The sequence below is a fragment of the Scardinius erythrophthalmus genome (genome assembly GCF_964197995.2).
Source record: "Scardinius erythrophthalmus genome assembly, chromosome: 16".
NCBI lineage: Eukaryota > Metazoa > Chordata > Actinopteri > Cypriniformes > Leuciscidae > Scardinius > Scardinius erythrophthalmus.
The window spans coordinates 9186790-9213757 of NC_138236.1; the positions used below are offsets into that span (position 1 = coordinate 9186790).

The 26968-nt window shown below is 39.1% G+C and overlaps 1 protein-coding gene across 1 annotated transcript in view; it reads left to right on the plus strand.

The window, feature by feature from the left end:
• Positions 1–25665, plus strand: part of LOC308703819 (neural-cadherin) — a gene marked incomplete at its 5' end in the record, with an annotated part of 121012 nt that extends 95347 nt beyond the window's left edge. Inside the window, 20 exons of the mRNA XM_081387752.1 lie at positions 1174–1301; positions 1458–1644; positions 2613–2756; positions 7637–7920; positions 8392–10009; positions 10754–10847; positions 13064–13248; positions 13920–14155; positions 14976–15253; positions 15341–15555; positions 17386–17513; positions 17836–17963; positions 18650–18773; positions 19814–19994; positions 20649–20815; positions 20958–21222; positions 22193–22373; positions 22450–22703; positions 23749–23906; positions 25008–25665. Coding sequence (XP_081243878.1) covers positions 1174–1301; positions 1458–1644; positions 2613–2756; positions 7637–7920; positions 8392–10009; positions 10754–10847; positions 13064–13248; positions 13920–14155; positions 14976–15253; positions 15341–15555; positions 17386–17513; positions 17836–17963; positions 18650–18773; positions 19814–19994; positions 20649–20815; positions 20958–21222; positions 22193–22373; positions 22450–22703; positions 23749–23906; positions 25008–25469 — 5417 coding nt within the window. The 3' untranslated portion in view covers positions 25470–25665. The remainder of the gene's footprint in view (positions 1–1173; positions 1302–1457; positions 1645–2612; positions 2757–7636; positions 7921–8391; positions 10010–10753; positions 10848–13063; positions 13249–13919; positions 14156–14975; positions 15254–15340; positions 15556–17385; positions 17514–17835; positions 17964–18649; positions 18774–19813; positions 19995–20648; positions 20816–20957; positions 21223–22192; positions 22374–22449; positions 22704–23748; positions 23907–25007) is intronic.
• Between the last annotated feature and the right edge of the window lie 1303 nt (positions 25666–26968).

Consider the following 26968-nt stretch of genomic DNA (forward strand, 5'->3'; position numbering starts at 1 on the left):
TTATTTAATCAAAAATACAGTAAAAAAAATAGTCATGTTATGAAATTTGAATGCAACTTGAACTGTTTTCTATTTTGATATATTTATCATGAAATAAATGTAATTTATTATGGCAAAGCTGAATTTTCAGTATCTTTACTCCAGTGTCTCATGATCCTTCAGAAATCATTCTAATATGCTGATTTGGTGCTCAAAAACATTTCTTATTATTATTATCAATGTTAAAAAAAGTAATATTTCTGTGGAAACTGCAATGCATTTTGTTTGATTCTTTGATGAATAGAAAGTTCAAAAGCACCGCATTTATCTGAATTATTAATCTTTTGTAACATTATAAATGTATCACCATGGTTCCATGTCTAAAAATCATGGTAACACCATGGTACTTCTTCCTTTGTCCAAGACAAAAAGAAAGGAGAACAAAAATGTAAAAATCTGACACAATGATAATAGTCCATGTTGACACCTCTCACTAGCACGCTACAAATACGCCTCGACAACTGGTTCCACGCTGCCTGTGTGCCCTCGGAGAGGTAAACACATTTGCGGTAGTTTAGCAATCAGCGTTTCATGCCAGCGCGGTTTCTCAGAAGCACAGCAGTGTCTGATCTGATCCACTGATTGTGTTTGAGGCGCTGACGCTAATGTTTTTTTTCTTCCCTTTCTTCATAGCTCATTTAGCCTGTGCTGTGCATTTGTACACAAAAAGTGTTCTCTTCTGTCATTGAGTGTATGTAGAAATCTAGTGTGCTGATGAGTGCATGACAGGCGGCGGGTGGGGGGCGCAGAGTGACGGTGTGTGTATGTGTGTGTGTGTGTGTGTGTAATAGGAATAGTGAAGAGCTTTGGCATCAAAGCACAACACTTGAGACCACATCAGCATTAATTAAGAGGCAAATGGAGATTGAAATAGAGGGAAAAGGAGACAAAAAGCCCACAGAACAACTAGTTTAGATGAGCTGTAATCCACTAAGAGCAAAGAATCCAGACAATAAACCTGCATTATTTGAATCCACACATTAAAACCTCACACTAAATATTTTTTGGGGCCACTGAATTTATTGAAAAATAATGTTTACCTCTAATCTATCATGTCTATATGAATCCACTGGAAGATTTGTTTCAGTAGTGTTTCATTTGTAACTGATTGCTCTCATTGTTTTTTTCTTCCAGATGTGAACGACAACGTTCCCTTCTTCATGTCATCCACGTATGAGGCAACGGTTCCAGAGGGTGCAGAGATTGGCACATCAGTGGCTCAGGTCTCAGCCTCTGACTTGGACTCTGGTCTTCATGGCATGGTGAGAATCTTCCGAGTATGATCCTTCTTGGTTCGTTCTAAAACTCTAGAACTACCAGATCACTTGACTTAATATTTGTCAAATACTGTATGTGATTCTTAAATTAGTTGATGCATAGTTCTCTTTTAATCTTCTTTGACACTCTTTCCTACATAGATTAACTACATCATTCTGAAGGATCAAAGTGGCGACTCGCAGTTCTTCAGCATTAATTCCTACACGGGCATCATCCACACCCGGGCCACTTTTGACCGTGAGCAGAAAGGCTCCTACTTGATCGAGGTCCAGTCTCAGGACAGCTCCGAGTCGGCCCGACCCGGTCAGCAGGGCCAACCCAACACAGGTGTGATCCATCAACCATGTCTTCTTAACCCCTCGGTCACTCTGTTTCCCCCTTCACCAGCCTCCAGAATGAACTCCATTCATTAAGACTTCAATGAGTCACGCCTAATGAAGAACTAATGCCAACCCAGGGATTTGTGTGTAATTTAGGCCACGTATAATATAATTAGACCTCAGTTTTAATATTAAACAGTGATTAGGATGTTTAATACAATTTATAGAATAAATCATTACTACAAGTTTTTACAAATAATATTTTTTATTAACACTTTCTATAGAGTCTGTGTTCTTGCAAATATTATAATAAATACAAATAAAAAATGTATTTGAGAAATAGCAAGAATGAATTTAACTGATCAAAAGGGACAGTAAAGGCTTTTACATTGTTACATAAAAAGATATATAATCAAATATTGCTGTTCTTTTGAAATTTCTACTCTTCAAAGAATCCTGAAAAAAATTGCTTCCTGTTTCCACAACAACATTAAGCAACACAAAAAATATCAACATTGATAATAAGAAGAAATAGCACATTACAATGATTTCTGAAGGATCATGTGACACCAAAGACTGGAGTAAGGATGCTGAAAATTCAGCTTTGCCATCACAGGAATAAATTGCATTTTAAAACAGCTATTTTAAATTATACAAACATTTTACAATATTACTGTTTAGTAGTTTTGATCAAATAAATGCAGCCTTGGTGAACATAAAAAAACATCATACTAACCCCAACTTTTGAACGGTCATGTAAATGTATAAATATATACACATATTCACATTCACTTGAATTTTAATAATTAAATTTCATTATACAATTTATGCCAATGACTTTGTTTGTTTTTTCTGTTGTCCCATCTTGTTTGCTTTATAAATTAATTATTAATTAATTAAAGAAGAGCTTTTGTCTTGAGATATTTGATGTATTGATGTGATCTGAAAGTAATACACACCTCTTTTACCCTGTAGACACAGCCTACGTGAGGGTTTTTGTCACAGATGTAAATGACAATGCTCCAGCTTTCTCTCAGCCTGTATATGAGATCAGCGTGGAGGAAGACAAGGAAGTGGGTTTCGTGGTCATTACCGTTACAGCTAACGATGAAGATGAAGGTAATTTTTTTGTTGTATGTAGGCATGTCAAATATCTTATTCAGGTGGTCCTGTCACTTGTCTTTAGTTTGTGGTTTTTGTTGTTTTACTTTTGTTTGTTTGTGCACTGACTTTTTTTTTGACAGCCCACTGATATTTTTGACAGAGATGGAAGAGGAGGGGTTGCAAAAAGAAATTGAGCGAAATAAATCTAGGTGGAAAATTCGTTCTTTTTGTGCTGAGCTTGTTAGCAAATCTCTGTGGTGAATGTGGGAGTAACAATTTCAGCAGCCCATTTGATGTTTGTCTCTTTGATTTGTTTTTCTTTGTTGTCTACAAGAAAAAGAAATAAATAAGTAGCAGGCCTTCTTTAATGATAGAAGTAAACTCTCGTGTGAAAGATTTTGCGTAGAAATTTACATGAGCTGTGTGACATCTGAGGGCCCAGGCAAATAACCATTGAGATTTTAAATGGAATGAAATAGGCAGCTCTGCCTAATATATAAAATATACTAAAATGAAAAAAGGAGTGTCTAATGGTACATTTTTGACAGAATTCTCGAGAGGCTTTACTATGTGGTTTAACCAGAGATTAAATGTGGTAAAAAAAACAAGTGTATTTAACAAGCTGCACAGATTCATTCATTGATAATCTGTTAGTCAAACTACAAGAAAAAAACGTATAAAAAATGTACTCACCTTCATGTCATTTGTATAACTTTCTTTTTTTATTGTGTGTAACACAGAAGATGATAGTGCCAGTATTATGGACTGGTCCACTTTATTCCATGACTTTTAAAGTTGACTTGTTTGTGTGAGGAAAAGTAAAAAAAGAAATTAGTAATTTGCTTAATTTAATTTGATGCACTGTTTGATACAGGTTCACAACACTGTTATTTTAGTGTCATTGAGATTCTATTATAGTTTTTAATTAGTTTTTATTTTTGTATTCTCCATTTTACTTTTAGTTGAATTTGTAATACTTTTGTTGTGTATTTTTAGTCATTTGTTTTTTTAAGCTCTATATAGTTTTTTTATTTTTATTTCAGTTTTAATTATTTTAATAAATCAAGTTAAAATAAATGAAAATGAAAAAAAATTCCTTGGCAACTAGCTGAAAAAAATATTTTATTTCAGTTAACTTTTTTCTTCAAGCAACAATTTTTTTAATAGTTTTAGTTTTAGTTAACTATAATAACCCTGGTTCACAACAACATGAAGATGATTAAAGGGCACCTATTATGACTCTTATCACAACTCACAAGATGTAAAATAAGTCTCTGATGTCCCCAGAGTATGTATGTGAGGATTTAGCTCAAAATACCCAACGGATCATTTTTTACAGCATGTTTAAATTGTCATTTTTTGGAGCTCAGAAAAACATGCTATTTTAGTGTGTATCCCTTTAAATGCAAATGAACTGCTGCTGCCGACACAGGGGGCGGAGCCTCACGAGCTCGCGCTCAGAATCTCATCTGATAATATCAGAACAGAAACTCTCAGTTGCGGTGTTCATTTCGACTCGGAGTCGGACAATAATGTGAAGTTAATATATGCTATGTGGAGATAGAACAGGTATAGTTTAGTTTAATTATTGTTATAACTTATTTGTCATCTGCTTTTATCCACTATTAATACAAGCCTGCTGTAGCAAACCCCGTCCGAATGATGACCAAAATATACTGACGAGTTCAGTGAAGTTTATTGTACATCACACAAAAGATGAGCATTAGTTTTACTCCAGAGAATCACTGTAAGAGCCGAATAAACACAGTATAAGAAGTGAGCATTAAAGTCTTATCCATAAACTCTCTCTCTCCCTTTCATTATCATCAACATACACAGCGAAGTACACAAAACACTCGTTACAACTAACAGCAAACAAATATATACACACCTTTTCAGTGGGTGCTTAATAAACTGGTAAAACTTATATCCGTAAAATTACTTGATCAGCTGTCATAAAGTGCGCGCTCTCACTTTCATTTCTGCCGTGGTCTCCGGAGACCGTAAGCTGGATCACAAACGGTACAGATCCATCCTCGAGTAACAACGAGAGTAAATGAAGACTGCTATGTTCATTCTTACATCCAACAACAAAACACCTCAATCGCTTAGGAGACATTCTTGTCTACAGCTGCTCCGGCATCGAAGCATTGGTGGACTGTGTTTAGCTCACTCAGGGCGGGTCTATGCTCAAACTGCAGTGTCAATCAACAGTCATGAGAGGGGCCTGTGCAAAGTGACGTCACATTGCCCCGAATCTGAGAACAGCTTGTTCTGAGACAGTGCTTATGATTTATGGGGATTATAAAAAAAGCACTGGGTGGATTTTTATCATTATGAGGTGGTTGTGTACACACACTGCCAACACACATTTATGTTCAAACACCATGTAAAAGTTAATTTTTCATAATAGGTGCCCTTTAAATACTGACAGAATTTCCAATTTTTTGACAAACTATCTCTTTAAGATAACACAGAGAGGCAGAGAAAGGAACACCATGCACTTTTGTTGTCCTAACGCTCCGCACAGCAGCATCCTTTAGTATTGTTACCAAAGTATGCTGAACCCCTCAAGGGCAAGCTGAAACTGCAGGGAGTTCATGTTTATTTCAGTAGCACACACACTTTGCAATGATGTAACTATCACCATTAAACCATTTTGCAGAAAATGGTCTGTTTTTTTTTTGTTTTTGTTTTTTTTTTCTGTAATGTAAGATGCCAAAATTAGCATGTGTACGAGCATTGCTGACAGCGTACTTTACCTTAATGCTATGCATTGTTTGACCTCTGAAATGAAACTTGGCTTTTTAATAAATGTTTTATTTATGTCTTTAGAGAGCTGCATATCCTTCAGACAATCTCAGCACTGCCTGAAAACATCACCTTAGCAGATGAAACCACGTAAATGCATGAGCATCTATGAATTAGTCTAGCAAACTCTCAGTGGTCGGTCAAATTTGCATATTCCGGTTTACTGAGCGACTTCTACTGTTGATTTTGTTACTCCTGTTGGAACATTCGGTCCATCGCTTGTTTCCTCCGACAGCCATAGAGTTGCTCCTGTTAATCTGAGCGCGACAGGCTTGGACAAATCACCTATCTGTCCAACGTAGCGCGACAGCCTGCCTGTCTGCCCAACCCCCTCATTTCTCATCCTCTGCCTGTAGAATATTCCAGGCTGTCACCTCCACACATCTCGGTGGCACGATTCTTCCACCTGATCTCGCTCTTATTTCCATCAGGGCATGGTGACTTCGGCTCATCTGTCAAATAAACAAACAGGAGGGAGCACAATGTCTCTCACGGCGACAGGGCTTCACCCGTTACATATGCATGACAAATTACGTGTGGCGTGGAGCCGTGTCAACAAGCAGGCTGGAGTGAAGGAGACGGGCAACGGGATGGAGACGTGCAGGTGTCTTATAGCTCATTAATGATCAGACTCCTACGCTGCTGTGGAGGTGAGAAGGGTGACATGACCTGCCATGGCTGGATGGACAGTCCTGAGCAGAGCGTAAGCTAATATCTCACTACTGTCATGAAGGGAAATGCAAATCGAACCTTGATGTCCCTCTGTCCCCTTCCTGCTTTGGAAGGCACAATGAATAAGATCGCCATTAAAATGCAATATTTCTTATTACGCTGGGGATGAAAATGGGGAATAGGAATAATTAGGAGCTGATTTGCAGGAGAGGAGGAATTTTATGGTCCTGTTAAGTGTTTCCTAAAGCTGATTAGCAGTGCCCTCTTTGAGCTGTTCATTAAACTCCAGACTGATTTCAATGATGGAATATGTAAAACACGCACAACTTTCTTCAACAGCTGAATGAGCACAAGGTCTCCTAGACTTTCAGCTGTCTTTCATCGCCAGTGACCATCCTATAGATCACAGTAGTTAGGTTTAACCTGGTTGGCCTGTGGTGGTGCTGTGGGGGGGGGCCGCCATATGGCCCGCCTGGTCATTAAGGAAGCTTGCTTTTGGCAAAATCACTTGAGCTCCCCTCACAAGCGTCACAGCACATCACACTTCACATCCTTGATGGCCGTAGCCAGGATGAGCATGACATGTTCTAATGAAATCCTCACACATCACGCCCAGATGGTGTTTGTCTCATAGAATCTGATCCGGACTGGTAAATAGAGCTGGCGCGAAACTAGAGCTTTTTCCCCCCGCAGTGTACCATGGGTGGATAAAGCCAGTTGGGGTCAATCTGTGGAGCAACAGAAAGTAGGAAAGATAAACTATGGTGATAGTTTTAAATAAGTTACATTTTCAAACACATATAAAAGGAAGGGTATCATTTTTGTATTCTTTTTAATAATAAGTATTATTATTATTATTAGAGCACATGACAACAGTTATTCAGACTGTGGTGATTGTTTAAATCAATCAATTTGAGATACATTTTTAACCACTGATCTACATCGTTAAGTCCAGATTGTTTTAAATCAGCTTTACAGTGATAACAGGAAAGATTGTTTTGGGTGTACAGCAGCTCTAGAAGAAAATCAGTGTCCAGTTTAAGCAAGTTCAGCGTTGATTCATTTGCCGTTGTAAAAAAAAAATGTGAAGTGTCATTTTTGTGCACTTGGTGAGTTTCTAAAAAAATTATCTAATGAGATTTGTTTTATGACATATTGAGTAAAGATGATTGTCTGTATGTTATGTAAAAATATGTACAAAACAGTTTGTCTGTGACATTTTGTATGTGTATGCATGTTGATTTCAGTATTTAAGCACAATCATACCATGCCTGTGTGCATTAGAGCTTTCTTGTCCTTTATGTAATCCTCATCAAATGACCACAGATTAATGCTGACATTCTCTTTTTATCCAGCTCAGCCAAGCTTAACACTTCCTAGAATGCTAACGCTTCCCAAACACCCCCAAACAGGTGCCAATGCCAAACTGCGGTACCAGATTACCTCCGGGAACACCATGGGCACGTTCGATGTGGAGCCAGAGGTTGGCACAATCTTCATTGCCCAGCGGCTAGACTATGAGCAGGTGCAGCGCTACGAGTTACGGCTGGTTGCGTCGGACGGAAAATGGGAAAACCAGACAATGGTTGTCATTAATGTCATCAACCAGAATGATGAGGCACCTCTTTTCACTCAGACTGAGTTCCACGGCAGTGTCATGGAGGAACTTACAGAGCTTCCTGTCCTTGTACTAGAGGTGAGGGGTTAAAACACTCAAAGACACATGTAGTAGCAAGAAAATGGCAATGTTGAAGAGAGGAAAATCAGCCTTTTGCAGAGATATGAAATAATTTTGTGAATGTCTTGCTACAAATTGGTTTCAGTTTCGCTACGGTTTCTTTGAAATGATATGTAATGGGTATTAATGTCCTCATGTAGTTTAAATCTTTGGAAGAAAAAAAAGGCCTATTTGAAATTAATATCTTGACACACCCTGCCAAGGTTGTCATTCTCTGCTAGCGTGTCTCAATATTGATGTCTACTGTGCTGTCAGTGTAAAAAAATTGACTTCAAAGACTTTGCATATACATACTGGAAAAGAGGCAGAGAGAACTATCAGCATTCCTTTGCTGTGACTATTAACTTTTAATTGCCTCGTATGTTCTGTGACTAGTGTGTTGAATTCTTAAATGCATGCCTGCTTTTTTCCCATCTGCTCTTCTCACAGGTCTCAGCCACAGATCCAGATCAAGAGGCAGACCAGCGTGCAGTCCGCTATTCTCTACACGGGCAGGGAGCTGGTAGCGAATTCACCATAGATGAGATGAATGGTAGGATCTTCGTGCAACGCCGTTTAGATCGTGAGGTTCGCTCGGCCTGGCAATTCCTTGTACTTGCCACTGATGAGAATGGGGCAGGTCTTACCGGGTTTGCTGATGTTCTAGTCGACGTGCAGGATATCAATGACAATGCACCTGTTTTCCTATGTGCAACGGACAACTGCTTTTTGGGGCACGTGCCTGAGAATTCCCCAGCAGACACTTCCATCATGGAGATGCGGGCCACTGACCTAGATGATCCAAAAGCTGGCAAGAACGCTATCCTTACCTATAGAATTGTGCAGAATGTGCGCAATGAAATCAATCTCAACCTCTTCTCCATCAACCCAGCCACGGGCACCATCTATACTGTTCTGCGCTCTTTGGACAGGGAAGTGATGGATCGATATCTGGTTGTGGTGGAAGCTCGTGATGGAGGAGGACTTTCAGGAACAGGAACAGCCACCATCATAGTTTCCGACGTCAATGACCATCCTCCAGTGTTCACTCAGAGGGTCTACATGGCCTCTATGCCAGAAAACTTGGACATCAACAGCGAGGTAGTGGTAGTGGCTGCCACCGATGGGGATGAAGGTGAAAATTCAGTCATGACGTTCAGCATCATTGGTGGAGATGAAGACCGTAAATTCTTCATCGAGACAGACAAGGTAAACCGCCGTGGCATTGTGAGACTGAAGAAGAAGATTGACTTTGAGAAGCCACATGAGCGCACATTCAACCTGACGGTCAAAGTGGAGGATGCTGACTTCTTTAGCCTGGCTTACTGCATCATTCAGGTGGAAGACTCCAATGACCACACACCAGTCTTCTTCCCACAGTTCTATGAGGCAGGATCCATGTTTGAAGACGTCCCAGTGGGCACCATCGTGGCACAGGTGACGGCCGTGGATCTGGACTCTGGTCAAAATGGGAGGTTTACATACAGCATCGCCCCAGAATCCGACCCCTTTCAACAATTCCTGGTGGATAAGAGTGGTTGGGTTGTAGTTGCTGACTCTCTAGACAGGGAAAAGGTGTCCCAACATAGGCTTATAATCCTGGCCACAGACATGGGCAGCCCTGCTCTGACCGGCTCTGCCATTGTGTTAGTGACCGTACAGGATGTCAATGACAACGGACCAGAGTTTGAGGCTCCATATCGGCCCATTGTGTGGGAGAACACTGTTGCTCCACAAGTTGTTCACATGAATGACACATCTGTTCTGTTGCATGCTATTGACAGAGACACTTCATCCAACGGAGGGCCTTTTTCCATCCGTCTTTTGATGTTGACCTCTGATGTTACTAATTTCAACTTGACTGATCTGCGGAATGGCAGTGCCATGATAACCGCTCTCCGCAGCTTTGACCGGGAACAGCAAAAGCGGTATCTTCTTCCCATCCTGATGATTGACAGTGGCTCTCCACCAATGAGCTCCACCAGTACACTTACTGTCATAATCGGAGATAAAAATGACCATCCCCATGCACCTGGACACAGCGAGTTCATAGTGTACAACTTACAGGGTATGTTCCAAAGAATAAGTACTACAATGCTAATACTACCATGCTAAATATGTCCAAAAATACTATGGTAGTGTCATGGTATTTTTGTAAGTATTACCATACTCATTCAGCATGATATTTACTTGGTACTTCAAAAAATACCATGGTACTGCATCGTAAATGTGTTGTAATGCCATGCTACATGCCCAAAATACCATGGTAGTACCATAGTACAAGTTTAAAATACCATGGTAATACCATGCAAGTTTTATAAGTGTTACAATGTTAATTTAGCATGATATTTACATGGTACTCCAGGGTACTTCAAAATATTCCATGGTAAAAGTATTACTTGATATATTTTTAGCATTTGTCTCTTTTCTCTGATGGAAATGCATTGGCCTTCTAATAAGAATTTGTCATGTAACTCAAACATGGCATGATGCTAACAATTTACTTAAATCCCAGGTTTAAGAGGCACATACACACAAGCCATTTTAAAGGATGTTGATTTCATGACTAACAGGATTACAGCATTTTGTTTTGCCTTTTGGAGAAATGGCAATGTTGCATGCTAATAGCATTGCATCCCCCCCACTGTGCTGTTTAAGTGGGTCCATATGTGCCAATGAGATGCTCTGCTTTTTGCTTATCTCTTTAAAGATATGTCTTCTCCACCCACCCACACACGCGCACATCGCCCCAGGTATCGCACAGCCTATATGGAGGTAGCTTGTCTCTAACCTCATTTTGTATTTTCCCCAGGTACACTCCCCACGACGGTACTTGGACAGGTTCAATCCCCTGACCTTGATGATTGGAGCGAGAAGGTTTACAAGTTCGAAGGCAAACCCCCCAGGTGCTTTGATCTTCTATTGAAGTTTGATTCAGACTCTACTGTGTCATGTGACACTTACAGGAGAAGAAAAAAAAGAACAAAAGTGAGGGAAGATAAAGGATGATAGCGCGCAGAGCACGGCATATTAGATTACTGACATCTCGCCTGTCACTCACCTTTTTAATTTCAAAATTCACTCCGAAGTGATACACAGATTCTCTCCTAGTAACTGATAAGAAAGATTACGTTGGCTAGAGGTTCTCTCTAATTAGCTGCATCTATATGATGGTCTTTGTCCAAACCAGACTCTGTGGCTCATGCCAGCAATGGCACCTTCAAGCAAAGCGATTATGCTAACACTCCAGCAACCAATGCCAACTCAATCAGTTTAGTCTTGAGTTCAATCACAGTCTGTTTCAAGTTCCATCCAGAGCTGTGCCTGACGGTGTGTTGTGGCGGATCTGCACTCATTAATTTGGATAATTAACACATTAATACATTAGCAGTTTGATGCTTGCTAGTGTGACACATCTCTTGGCACCGAGAGCGTAGCTTCAATCCAAGCAGTTTTTCATGTGCTTACTTGACAGTTAAGTACCTAATTTGGCACCGGAGCTGAAGGTTACCATCGAGGTGGAACTCTATTCCTGTTATATGAACATGATTGAATTTAATTTGAGCAGTGACTACTGTGAGTTTAGCGACCTTTCTTAACAATGTCTGAAGTTACAAGACCAAGCAGAGCTTCACTGCAAACAGCATATTAAGAGCCATAAACCAGTGTTGTTTAATAGATGTGTCACTTTCATTTTGTGTCCTTTTCCTCCTAGTGCACACTACAAGACAAGCTCATCACTCACACAAGCCTGTAGATGCAAATGCAACAATGAATGTAAAATTTGTTTGAAATCTGGTTCCATGAGATAGCAGTGAGCAGCAGACAATGAAATTGCAAGTCTGCAATCATCAAAATATATATTTCCCATATATTTCAGCAAAAGAGTACAAAAAAGCACCACAAATCCTCAATGTTTCCCTGAAACAAATTGCTCTGTTAAGTTTTTGTAAGAAAATGCTAATTTGGGTTAGTAGATACGGTCACGAAGGCCGTATTGAGAAGCTTTTAGAAGATTTCAGAACATATATCTTGGATTTAAAGTTGATTTTTTTTATATAATACCATTTGGGGTTGTGCTTGTTTTTGAAAAAAGTTTATTAAAAAAGTTAATGTATCAAAATACAATAAAACAGTAATATTGTGAAATATTATTACAATTTTAAATAGCTGTTTTCTATTTTAATGTATTTTAAAATGTAATTTATTCCTGGGATGCAAAGCTGAATTTTCAGCATCATTACTCCAGTCTTCAGTGTCACATGATCTTTCAGTCTAATATGCTGATTTGGTGCTGATTATATTTTTAAGCATAAATCTAACACAATAGTGATGGTTTATGCTTAAAAAACAGGGAAAAATGCACAGGACGACACTTCAGAATGCAGAGCAGGGATAACACAACTGTGACCTAGACAGAGAAAAAGCGTATCCATACTAAGAGAGAGAGAAAGAGAGATTGGTGCTGCCCAGCTGTTCTTGGAATCTCTTATCCAGAGCAGCAGAAGTGTCCCTGTCATGGTCATCACATCTGGAGACGGAGACAGGAGTTGACATAAGTGCTTTCACTGATATACACACTGCCATTAATAAAACAGCTTGAGTCACTTTACAACATTTGGTGCTGCTCTCTCATGTGTGATGATCCAGGAATGAACCTTGGAATAAATATCCAGTTACTGTACAGTTACTTTCATTCTGGTTTGTCAAGGCTTAGGGGATAGTTCATCCAAAAATGGAAATTCTGACAGCATTTTCTCACCCTCATGTTGTTCCAAACCCAAATGCTGCTCTTTTCCTTACGATAAAGTGAAGGAGGACAAATGCTTTCAAGCTCCAAAATGACAAAAATGCACCAAATCCTCAAAGTAGCATAACAGTGGTCAATATGTCCTGTGCACTATATTTCAACTCCTATAAAGTTATAAAGATAGCTTTGTGTTAATAAAAGACCAGAAATTCTCCTAAACATCTTAATTTTGCGACATTAGTAAATGATAGTATGATATGCTTTCTTTTTAATATTTATTATTATAAATATTTAAAGGTAGTAAATCAAAATGATCAACACACTAGTTGAATCTTGAGCCATGCATTAATTCTTGTCCTTTTCCCCACACAGGCAGTTCAGCCTGAACCAGAACAGCGGTCAGCTGAGCATCCGGGAGGGCACAGCTGCTGGATTCTACAGCCTGCAGGTGAGGGTGGCAGATAAGAGCTGGCCCGACGTCACCTCATCGGCCGAGGTCACGGTGATGGAGCTGGAGGAGGAGGCGCTGAGGAATGCTGGGTCCATCAGACTGGCCAGTGAGTGACTCTTCCTTTCAAGGAAACTGAAATCTTAATATAGACCAGCTCACTTTTTTTATTTTTATTAATCAATTAATTATTAAAACATATGCATGCATAAATGTTATGCTTGATAAGAAAAATGGCATTTTCATTGATTGCTTGAAATAAAACTATGTAAACATACTGTAAGTTCTACAGTAACTTCTCAAGTGTAAAATAAACTAAGCAGAAAAAAAGTACATGTTCTTCAATTGTTACATCAATACACATCAATAAAATGCATTTGAATCCCTGTATCCCGTTAGAAAAGGTTTTTTTTTTTTGTTTTTTTTTTTTGATTTTGTAGACCTGTCACAATGTGAAGCAGGCTGATATTGATATTGAATGAGAATAATGCAATCTGCAGCCCGTGAGTAAGTGCTCTTACTCATTTCACATGCAAAGAGGCCCTTTGCGTCAAATCTTAAAGGGACAGGGTAAAAAAAGTCCTACAAAATAGGCTGAGAGAAATAGTGGAAAACGTTTGTGCAAAATTAAATCACGAATTAAGCAAAGCAACTAAATTTTTTTGCTCCAGGAAACATTTTAATTTGGAAAAAAACGAAATATTAAACCCACGTTAATAAATGTATTTGGGTTTTACATTGTTGGTAAGTTCTTTGTATGTGTGTGTTTGTCATGCACAGACCTGACTGCAAATGAGTTTTTCCGAGCATCAACCAACGAGGAGAGCCGATACATGCGTTTCCGCCGCCTCTTGTCCGAGCTCTTCCAGACTGATATGGAGAATGTTGATGTCTTCAGCCTGGCTAGTGGCAGCCAGCCAGCTCAGCATCACCTCAGCGTGTGGTTTGCCGCCCATGGCTCCCCATACTACAAGCCGGAGAAGCTCCACGGCTACGTGTCTATGCACAAAGCTAAGGTGACAAAGACGAGCACACAAAAACTCACACTTTCACACCAATCCACGTCTCCTGTGTTTTTCACATAGGCACAGACATGGAGTCTATGAAGCCGTTCACATTAACACACGTGTAACACCTGCACTCAGAGACACACTTTGCAATGGGGCAATGAATATTTAATTTCCATGTAAGGTATGAGATGGTGGGCTGTCGCTTTGGGACTGGGAGGCGAGCAAGGATGCTGGGAGGGAGGGATGAAGGGATAGAAAGAACATGTTGCTCTCTGTGCAGCATCCACCAGTCTATAAATCAGGTGTAGAGTGGCCGCTCTTCACACCCCAGCATGGTGCTAATGCTCTCACCGAGATGATGTTGATGCACTACACAGGAAGCTGCCCTGACATTTTTAAAGCCGCTGCTGAGGGATGTGATGGACTGCCCTTGAGACCGACCCCCGTCATTCCAGAACAAACACACTCATGCTAACAAACGCGCACAACCACAAAAGAAAAAAATAATTGTGGTTAATCACTTGTCTTGTATTACTCCTGTTGTAAATCTCTTCACCAAAGATGAACATGTATTATTAAAAAAACAAATATTAGTAGAATGACTAAGCTTTTTTTTTTCTTCAAACTACTAAAATGAATAAAAAGAAACAAAAGATAAAAGTTAGGTATTGGGTAACAAACATGTTTCAATTTGTTGTGTACTTTTTCTTATGTTGGTGACCCATAAAAGCTCATAAAAAATAATTTTACAAACTTATAAAATATAGTTAAAAGTAATAAATTGTGGAATTATTGAATTCAAGTAAGATTTGTACTTCTCTTTCAGTTGGAGTCCGCCCTGGGTGTGTCCATTCTACAGGTGGGGGTGGACGAGTGCGCCTATGCAGTCTGCGGTCAGACAGGTGGCTGTTCTAGCAGGGTGACATTCAGTGACACCCCTAAAACACTGAACAATGGGAACATCTCTTTGGTGTCTGTCTCAGCCAAAGCGAGCGCTCAGTGTGGCTGCATCGCTCGAGAAGCCGTTCACCTGCACTGCTCCTCGTACTCACAAAACCCTTGCTTGAACGGAGGCACCTGTGTGGATAGTGAATTAGGCTACAGGTAAAACAGTCTAGCATTCTACCACTCAAGTCTTGTTAATAACTACTCCCATGGCAGTTTCACATTTGGTCCACTGCTCTGTTGCAGGTGTAAATGTCCCCCTATGTTTGATGGGCCAGAATGTCAGCAAACCAAACACAGTTTTCTCGGCAATGGCTATGCTTGGTTTCCTCCCATAAGGCCTTGCTTCCAGAGCCACATCGCTCTAGAGTTCATTACAGAGGCAGCCAATGGCCTGCTGTTCTACAATGGCCCAATAGGAACACCTCAGCCCGGAGAAAAAGAGGACTTTATTGCTCTGGGTATGTAAGGCAAATTGTCACGTTTCACTGTTTATTGTACAGGTGTTAGTTTAGAATATAAAGTGTTATTTAAGTATTATTTATGTACTATTGTAGTTTTTAGTATTATGTTGAATTATCTTTTATTAGAATTTTAAGAGTTTTTTTTTTTTTCTGGATAGCTTTAATTTATTTTTATTTCAGTTTTTAAGTAATTTTGGTACTTATATCATTTAGTTGTCAGAGCAACATTTCTCCAACATTTTTTTCATCTAATATTTATATTTTATTTTATTTCAGCTTTACTTCAATTCCTAGACTAAAATGATTTATTTTAACAATTTATTCATTAACAATAACATACACATCATTTTCCGAATGACTGAAAAAATTACTCGAAATCTGTTCAGACTAAAACCACATATGTAAACATGAGATCTCATGTTTTTTGTTTTTTTAAACTGAACAAAGCATTAAAAAATAATCTCAATAATGGAAAACCAGCCTTCGTAGTACCAATATGATTTAAGATTCTCTTGTTACCACTGCTTGAGATTAATTTCGTTTACCAATTAATTGTGTGACTAAAATCGATTAATGGCAACAAGCACAATCTGAAGTGAGCCATTGATGATAGATGTTTGTAAATGTGTGTGGTCAGCAGTGGTGAGAGTGGGGTTTGGGTCAGCATTGATCTTGACACCAGGTCACCAGTGAAGGTCACATATTCAGATTCTGTGCCACCTATCCAATACTGTATAATGCAACTGGTCGTATGATTTCAGGAAACGACCCTCCTGTGGCCTTGCATAAGCTTACATCATCAGTTTGGTACATGTTTTTATTGAACTGGGGCCAAAACCCTCCACTGCAGTGACAGCAATTTCAAACTAACCACAAATTGATTACGAATAAGCATTTTTTACTGCTGGGGGTCAAAACTAATCTGAGGGGGCATAAAACCACATTAGATTTTCATGTCACATGCATTTGCTGTGACATGTGCTGTGCGTTATATGCTTCCCTGTGATGAGTTTGAAAACTTGTTAAAGGTAAAGTTTGTCATTTTTACAGAACTAGTGGCACCAAATAGCCTGGTGTCAAAACTATGGGATCGTTCTGCCCATTTTATGGGCCAAAAATCATGCTTATAAAAGTAACAAGCTGCATTTTTGAGGTGTCATTCATGTCCGTTGCTCAAAAAAGACGAGTTACCCAAGTTTTCTGGGCCAGAACTGCCCTTTTGTAGTGTAAATGTGTGGTTCCAGATTTCCCTGTCAGTGGAAATGCTTCTTCAGTGATCTACCATAATTATACACTACTGAGCAAAAGTTTGGGGTCAGTAAAGATTTTTTTTTGTCTTTTATATAGTCTTTTATTTAGCAACAATGCCTTAAATGTATCAAAAGTGAGAGTACTGCATAAGAAAGATTTCTACATTGTTAAAAAAAAAATCTATTTCAGATAAATGCTATCTTTGAACTTTTATTTTCAACAATGAATTCTGAAATAAATGCGTCAATGGTTTCCACAAAAATATTAGGTATTTTACAACATTAGAATGATTTCTTAAGGATCACGGGAGACCGAAGCAATGGCTGCTGAAAATGTAAGCTTTGCCGTCACAGAGATAAATGACTTTTTAAAATATATCAAAATAGAAAATAGTTATTTCAAATTGTAATAATATTTCACAGTATTGCTGTTTTTACTGCCTTTTGATTAAATAAATTCAGCCTTGGTGAGCACAAGAGATTTGGAGAGAATAAAAATCATTACATGCCTGTAATGCTCATGTCAATATTCCGTGTGTCTTCTAATGAAATTCCATTATTCTGTTACATTCAATAGAGCTGAAAAATGGAGTTCCTCTGCTGAGTGTGAATCACGGCTCTGGGACTCTGACACTCCAGCTGCCCGCGAGAGCAACTGTCATGGACCGCCGCTGGCATCACCTTGACATCATCAGCGATGGCAAGGTATAAGCATAGATTGAAAATGCACACGACCAGAATGAGACACTGGGCAGTTGCCATTCCCAGAGGAATTTTTGTTTAACTTCATAATGTTCTCAATCTCACCTCAATTTCATTGAGATGTGAAGCTGTCAGAGAGTCCAGATCATCACGAAGCTCTGAGGTTCTCATTGGGTTAAGCATATTGTGAGCTTTATCGCCCTCTGGGATCTGGGTCTAAAATATTCCATTACAAAATGTGACCTCTCTTGCACTCAGATGTGGTGTAACACTTTGTCTTGTAGTAAAATCATTCAAGTGTGGATGTGTGTGTGTTTTTGTGTAGACTGTACAGATGATTCTGGACTACTGCTCTAGTGCCATGGTGAATGAGGTGGAAGGCCTGGGAGTAGAGATGTCTGAGACTGATCAATCGGTGTGCAAGGCCTCCGGAGAGACGCCAGGCAGTGAAAGGTAAAAACATGCTGCTATAAATACATTTGATTGTAATATATCGATTAGTTCGAGGAAAAACCCTGGTGAAAAGATCAGCTTAGACTATTTGCATGCTGGTTCATAATTTCTAAATTTGTTATAAGCCAAGGTTATTAAAGAACCCATGAAATGAAAACGTCTCAAGTTACGTATGTAACTCAGTACCCTGAGAAGGGAACGATACACTGAGTCACGTTGCCACACTTTTGACATGCCTGTGTGGCTTCCTTCGGACAATTAGAGTCTAAGGGATTCCGGGATGTAGGTGCCCTTTTATGGAATTGCTACGCTACATCACCTGATCTCACGTCAGCTAATCAAGATGTTTTCACACGTGCTTCATACACCGGTCACGCAGAACCGATGCCATGGCGTCAACATTTTGACGCAGCGTCAAATTCCATTCGAAAAGGAACTAAAGTTTTCTTAATTTTTGATCAGAGTGTCATGGCCTCATATTTTAAACCTGTCTGTATGCTTGTGTCTTTTCCAGGACAACAGACCAAAATTAATGTTAACTTATCTTTCACTCAGGAATATACAAATATTTGTCAAATAAAATGCTCTCTAGAATACCAGCTGCCTCTGTCTAGCGATGGCAAGTTCCAAATCATGGTTCCTGGTTTTGATGTAAACTAAATGCACATATTTTATTTTCTCTTCAGGTTTTTGGACATCTACCAGCCTCTCCAGTTGGGTGGGGTTAAAGAGACACACTCACCCCGTAAATTACACCCCAATTACAAAGGATTTGTGGGATGTATGAGGAACCTTGTGGTGGACAGTCAGGTAAAACTAGTGTAAATGTGATTCTTTTTCTAGATGCTGCTTTGCTTATAGTATAGTATAGTATAGTATAGTATAGTATAGTATAGTATAGTATAGTATAGTATAGTATAGTATAGTATAGTATAGTATAGTATAGTATGTATAGCTTAGCCTTCAGGACGGAGTCTTGGCTGAAGCAAAATATAACTTAACAAAACAACTGAAAAAAAGATTGCATCCTAGTTTGCATACTTGCACTATGCAATAAATGTTTGTACTTCACTGGAAATGGGAAAGTACATAGTTATGCAGTGTTTGCAATTGCCTTTGTAAGCATTTAGCTAAAATCATTACCTTAAAATACATTCATATTTAAAATGAGTTGCCTGCTTAACTACTGTGAAAGGGTCATCCTCACATTCATCTGCATTTTTCCTCAAGTGAAAAAGTTAAAAATGAATTATTACAAACTCCTTTTCTTTCATTAATCAAGTGACTGGGGGAAATTCTACCCAAAAACTCGTGCAGAAATGCACACTAAAAAAAACAACCTTTTGGGCATGTTTGGCTGTCTGTTTTCAGCATACTATTTTTGGTAGATCTGGTATGCACCAATACTATTTGAATGGATAATTTGTAAATTAGAACAGTGTAGGTATTTCTATTTTAAAAAAGTATTCCGGAATGTTTTCCCTATTATTGGCAGTTGGCCTTAAAACAAACAATATGAATTCTGCTGCAAATCATTTGTAAAATGCACTTTTTGTCACATATGCACCACTGTATGTAAATTAGCACAGAAATTCATTATACTCATTCAAACATAAAGCTTCATTCACAAACATGAGTATATTTGTATTCTGTCAGTGTTAAACATTTTTTCTTTTCATGGCTGAAATTCCGACCGAATGTGTTTCGGGTTCCAATCCACAATCTTTTGTCTGGTCGGAACAGACGTTCACCTGAGCCTCTTTCTGACAGCGAGTCGATACGGATCAATGAGGTTCAGCATTGTGCTGACTCAGGCCTTTCTGTGTTTGCACGTGTCTTATTTCTTTCAGGTGTACGACCTCAGCAGTCCAGCAGAGAGCGAGAACAGTGCCCCAGGATGTGCCCTAACGGATGGTGTGTGTCTGACCGCTGGAGGACCCTCCTGTGGGGTTCATGGGAAATGCTTGGGGGAATGGGGCTCCTTCAGCTGTGATTGCCAGCCTGGATACAGCGGGCACAAGTGTGACAAAGGCAAGCCAACACAATATGTATCACTTCATGGGCTATGATGACAGTGACTGTTATCATATACCACAATAATAATACAATAATACCACACTTATGTAAAGTAATGTGCAGCAAGACATTTCATTGGCCCTAAATCCTTGAAACTATCATTCAAAAGTTTGGGGTTGGTAAAAAAAAAAATGTTTTTGAATGAAGTCCCTAGTGCTCACCATTAGTCACCAAGGCTGCATTTATTTGATCAAAAATACAGTAATATTGTGAAACATTATTACAATTTAAAATAACTCTTTTCTATTTTAATATATTTTAAATTTAATTTTCTGAATTTTCAGCATAATTACACCAGTCTTCAGTGTCACATGATCGTTCAGAAATCATTTTAATATGCTGATTTGCTTCTCAAGAAACATTTCTTATTATCATCAGTGTTTTGCTGCTTATTATTTTTGTAGAAACCATGATACTTTTTGTTTCCAGGATACTTAGAATGTTCAAAATAACAGAATTTATTTGAAATATAAATATTTTGTAACATTATAAATGTCCTTGTTGAATAAAAGTATTCATTAAAAAAAAAATCTTACTGACCCCAAAATTAGCTCCATATTAAACATCTAATATCTTCCTGATTTCTACTATGGTTTGTGTACGTTATAGCACTTCCTGAGTGGTCATTTGAGAAGGACAGTGTGTTGAGGTACCAGCTGAGAGGGTTAGGAAGTCCACGCAGGACCCAAGCTCACCTCCTGCTGAGAACACGCTCCTCCATGGGCAGTCTGCTCAGCATGGCTTCACGGGACACCAATGAGTTCATTATCCTGGAGGTGAGTGATACACACCAATGCAATAACATCTAAAGCAATAACATTCTTTTAAAGCATCCCTTAAGTGTCTGAATACTTTTTGGGGTGAGTCAAAACTGTATGTCTCAAAACTGTAACGCTGTGTCATCTGTTTGTCTCTCAGATAGTAGATGGGTACCTCACTGTTCGCGCTAACCTTGGGGACGGCGCTCACCATCTCAAACTAACAGGCCAGCGTGTGAACCACGGCCAGTGGGTCTTGGTCAGCCTTCATCGCCATGACAACATCTTTACCCTGCGACTGGAGCAGGGCGGGGGTTCACGAGAGGTCACGGGGGTCCTGGGCCAGAAGAAGGAAATAGTAGTTCACCCCTCCAGTGTGTTTCTGGGAAACAACGCCACTCCAAACACGCAGGGAGACTTTCAGGGTGGGTTTTCTCTTCCCTTTCTTCCTCATTGCTGTAATTCAAACCAATACATTTCTCTATATTGCTTTGTTTATCTCCGATGGGAATGAATTTGTTTTCTTCTTCAGATGTTTTTATCATTCATGCTTTTTATAATTAAAGCTTTATACTCGACTACTTTCTGGAATGCTTGATTCTGATTGGTCAGTCTCAGCAGTCTGTGGTCAAATATTTTTTGTATAAAAAGGCAGACAATATCTGACACTGTGCAATATATATTATAAATTCACTACTGTTCAAATGTTTTGGATTAGTTTCAGCAAGGACACATTCAACTGATCCAAAGAGACATTTATAATTTTACACAATATTTCTTTTTAAAATAAATGCTGTTCTTTTGACCTTTTTTTATTCATTCAAAAATCCTGGGAAAAAACGTATCACAGATTCCAAAAAAGAAAAAAAGAAAAAAATCAACATTGATTATAAGAAATGTTTCATGAGCACCAAATCAGCATACAATATAAAAATATATCAAAATAGAAAACAGTTATTTTAAATGGTAAAAACATATCATATTACTGTTTTACTGTATTTTGCTGAAATAAAAGCATAAAATACTTCTTACTCTTAGTTTACTCTTAAAACTCATAAAAGAAATCTTACTGACCCCACACTTTCGAAAGGTAGTCTAAACTATAATGTAGTATTTTAATATATATTTTAATAAATATTTACAATATTATAGATTTATTTGGTCAGTAATTGTGTAATGAGTGAGCTAATTCAGTCATGCAATCATAATTGCAATCTAAAGGCAAACATGACCCCAATTCAAAATTACAGTCATTATATAGTCCAAGAGAACCATTATAGTAAAAAAAAAAAAAAAAGTGCAACTATATATAAATACTTAAAATGAATAGTATCACATATAAAATGCTAAAAGAAGTTGCATTGACAAAGTTACACCCTGTTTTTTACCGTACAGGCTGTATGCGTGATATAAGGCTGAACGGTCACTCTCTGCCACTGGATGGTCAGGGCACAGAGTTCAGTACTGTACTGGAGCGGCATGGAGTCGTGCCCGGCTGCCACTCTGACGCCTGCAGTGCCAAACCCTGCCTGAGTCCACTGTTCTGCACAGACCTGTGGAGGAAACACGAGTGCAGGTGAACACTCTCTCTCACGCGCTTTAAACTGTCAAACTCCTCTTTCTTTTTTTCAACATCCACTCTCTCTCTCCAGGTGTCCAGCCAATCAGGTTGCAGTGGTGGATGAGGTCACAGGTGTTTTGCATTGCGCCCCCTCCCCCTGCGGCCCCACCACATGTCGTAACGGTGGCTCCTGCCTGGCTCACTCCACCAAGAGCTACCAGTGCCGCTGTCCAGAGGGCTTCAGGGGCCAGTGGTGTGAGATCGGCCAAATCAAAGCCCTTCGTCTCGCCCCGCTCAGTCCGAGCTCCATCCTAGCCATCAGCATGTGTCTGCTCGTCTTTTTCGGTAACTATCAGGATATCTTCACACACACACACACCCATATATTGTCCAAATGTGTTGTGGTGAAGTGTCCGTTATCATTGTGGAACCATGATGCGACCCACTCAGTTTGTGTCAGCGTATTAAGAATGCTGACAATAGAGAGCTAACAAACAGGGGTAAAAATTACGAGGCAGGCCAGGCATGTGTGTGTGTGTTTGTGTGTTTCTGTGTGTGTGTGCGCGCCTCAGACAGGTACAACAATGACGTGACAGGCTGGCAGTGCCCTCCAGGCCTCTCTGCCAGCTCTGACACCCCATCAGACACATCGCAAGCACACACACAAATCCTTTTTTTTTTTTTTTAAGCATTACCGCATGCAGGCAGGAAGAAATCACTCATCAACTGAGGCAAAAATGTGATGGGATTGGTTGGGCTTCAAAGAAATTTGGCAGAAAATGTTGGGTTATTTTCAGATTGATCTGCCTTTAATTGAAAAGAGGAGTCTTACCTTCCGTGATCTGGCTAGATGGCATGAGCTGGTGAGAGCTGAAGCCTGCAGTCAAACTTTTGCACTTAGAAGTCAACATGAAATCAAAACTAACCCTGTTTAGTTCAATAAACATTTTTAGTCTTATTTAGATTGATTTAAATTAGGTGCACATTTTATTGTCAAAATGTGATAACGTGCTCTGCCTCTGAATCAAAAAAATTGGGAACCAAAATCTAATTTAAACCTGTGAATGACATAATTTAAATATAATTAATTGATTTGAAATGTTTCATATTAAATTACACTATCATTCCAAAGTTTGGGTTCGGTACTTTTTGCTTTTACTACATCTGCTTTTGAAATGCATCTTTTATGCTCACCATGTCTGTGTTTATTTGATCAAAAGTACAGTATAACAGTTATATTTGGAAATAATATTACAATATAAAACAGAAAAAAGATTCTGTTATACCTGTTATTCTATATTTTAAATAATATCATATATAATATAGATTTAATATATAATTACTGTATACATCATTCTTGTTTGAATCTCTCTCTCTCTTCCCTCTGCAGCCGTGCTCGTGGCAGTGACCGTATGGAATCAGAAGGGCAGTCGGAATAAGTTCCGCAAGCGAGGTGTTTACCACATCCCAGCGGAGCATGAGAGCTGGGAGGACATCCGGGAGAACATCCTCAACTACAACGAGGAGGGAGGAGGAGAGCAGGACCAGGTATTCCATTAACACAGGCCAGCCGGGGGGAGGTATTGATTTACTTTCAGTTAAACTCAGGTCAGGGGAATGACCTCCATCAACACTGCAATGGCATCCTTTAAAATGGTTTAGTTAGAGAGTGGCATCCAGTTCCATCTGCCAAATAAAATACCATTATTTTGCATTTCAAGTCTTAAGTCTCATATATATACATAGATATATATATTAGTATGCTATTCCAAACTTTCCTGAAACAGCATTCCTAACAGCCAATATTCTACAATAAAATGTTATCTTGCTTGTTTAAATGACATTGAGCGTTGTGGCTCTAGAAATGAACAATGAGATGGATGAGAAAAGGTACCTGTTTATATACACTACCGTTAAAATTTTTGGGACAGTAAGACTTTAAAAAAAATTGTATTTCAAATAAATGCTGTTCTTTTGAACTTTTATTCATCAAAGAATCGTACACAGCACAACCATTTTCAACACTGATTATAATGAGAAATGTTTCTTGAGCAGCAAATCATCATATTAGAATGATTTCTGAAGGATCATGTGACACTGAAGACTGGAGTAATGATGCTTTTCCATCACAGGAATTAATTACATTATAAAATATATTAAAATAGAAAACGGTTATTTGAAATTCAAATAATATTTCACAATATTACTGTTTTTACTATATTTTTTGATTGAGCAAAAACCAACGCATTCTCATCCTTGGGCGTCATATACTGACGCTTTTGACATTTCGTCAACATCGAAGGCACATGGCACCCTTTAGCGTCAATATGACACACACAGAGCTTTGTTCGGTTATGGGTAGGTTTAGGTCTGGTGTAGGGTTAGGGTTAGACCGCTAGGAGGCGCCTTCTGGCCCATTTTCTATCTGCGTCTCATATTGACGCTAAAGGGTGCCATGTGCGTTCGTTGTAGACGAAATGTCAAAAGCGTCAATATATGACGCCCTAGGATGAGAACGGGCTGGCAAAAACATAACATCTTACCACCCCCGAACTTTTGAATGTTAGTGTGTTTTAGATTTCGATTTTGGCCAAATAAAATTCTATTGCGTTTTTCCAGAGTTAAAACTGTCGCCTATGTGCCCAACAGAACGCCTATGACATCACCGAGCTGAAGAGGCCGCTGTGTTCCAGCTTGTCCCAGTCCTCCTCCTGCACCACCGCCCCCCTCATCAAGTCGTCCCAGGGCTCTCAGGAGGAGGTCCACCCATGTGGAAACATCACCAACGGAGCCACCCTTCCCTACCACCACAACGCCAGCTGCGGCGGTCACTGCGCCATGGACTTCAAGAGCTACGTGTCGCGCATCATCTGGGAGGCCGACAACGACAGCCTGGCGTTCCCCATGGACACCTACCACGTGTACTGCATCGAGGGAACGGGCTCCTGCGCGGGCAGCCTCAGCTCTCTGGGGTCCGCCATCTCAGAGGAGGGCTTCAGCTACGACTCCCTGCAGCACTGGGGCTCCAAGTTCCAAGGCCTGAGCGAGCTTTATCGCAGACCCGAGCTGGCCGTCCCATACATGGACACGGTGCAAAGCCAGGAACAGTGACAGTAATCGGACGACCCGAACACTTCAAGCCCAGCGTTTGTTTCTGTGTTAGTGTTTTATTGCCTTTATATGGTTCCAGTTTGAACGCTACAAAAAACTTGTCCTAAGAAATGGTTTCTGTTCATTTGTGATGCAGTCACACAGCTTTAAGGGTGAGGAGCATCTGAGGTTGGAGGACTGATTTGTTTTATTTATTGAGTGAAATATTAAATGTACCGTATTTATTTTTTGCTCTGATAGGGAACAAAGCCAGTGAATCATCAGGACTTCACCATGATGAACATGATATACGGTCACATCCAGCGTGTCACAACTAAGGTGAACTGTAGCGAACACACGTGACTAATGCTGCGTTCCATCTCTAGCTTTATTTCTGTCAGATTTCCATCTTAGAAGGTTGTGAAGAACTTTGATTTCGCAGAAATGTGAATACACACCACCGCTCAAAGTTAAGGGTCGGTAAGATATTTTAATGGTTTTGAATGAAGTCTCACCAAGGTTGCATTTCTTTGATTAAAAATACAGTAATATTGTGAAATTTTATTACAATTTAAAATAACTGTTTTAACATTTTAACGTATTTTAATATGTGATTTATTCCTGTGATGGCAAAGATTAGTTTTCAGGATTTTTTAATGAAAAGAAAGTTCATTTTTTTATAAATTTTTTAGAAAAGTCTGTACTGTTAATTTTTAATCAATTTAATGCATTCTCGCTGAATAAAATAATTAATTTCTTTCACCAAAAAAAATCTTACTGACCCAAAACCTTCACTTGAACAGAGTTCATGGTACTGGAAAACCTAGAAATATAAGTATTTTAAACATTTTCATGTCTGGAAAATAAAATAAAAAGTTAGAATAATAAGAAAAAGGTTATAATTACCTCAAATAAATAATATAATTAAAAATAATTTTTTCATAAATTACTAGAAAAGTAATAGAAAGAGACAACAGAACAAGACTATTTGGTCAGAAGTCATAGAAACCAAATATATCCCACATCCGCCTTTGAATGGAGCGCAGCATTATTCCCAGCAGTTTTACTGATCAGGGCGTTACGTTTCAAAAATCTGCACTTGACCAAAACACTCTTGTTTAAATGGACCCAGCTGCACTTTTGATGGACGCCCACTTCTGAATTTTAACTCTGAAACATAAATTTGCCAAAAGAGGGTCATGAAGACACAGAAAGACTTCATATGTGACTGATGTGCCAATGAATCACAAATCCACTCACGCGCAGAGTGCATAAGTTACATTACTTTCGGTCAGTGGCGGTATAAATCTGCTTTCTTTCATGAATATTCATTGTGTAGGTTTGATCTGTCTTTGTCTTTTTCACATGAGAGACGTAGTGTGTGATGCCAATCATTTCTGATGCTGGTGTGCTGAAACGTGGCGACACTATCGTCTGTGTCATAACACCAGATGAATGTATCGTGTACTGAGTAGCCGAGTCGAGGCTCCACTGTGTCAAAGTCTGTTTTAATAGTTCAA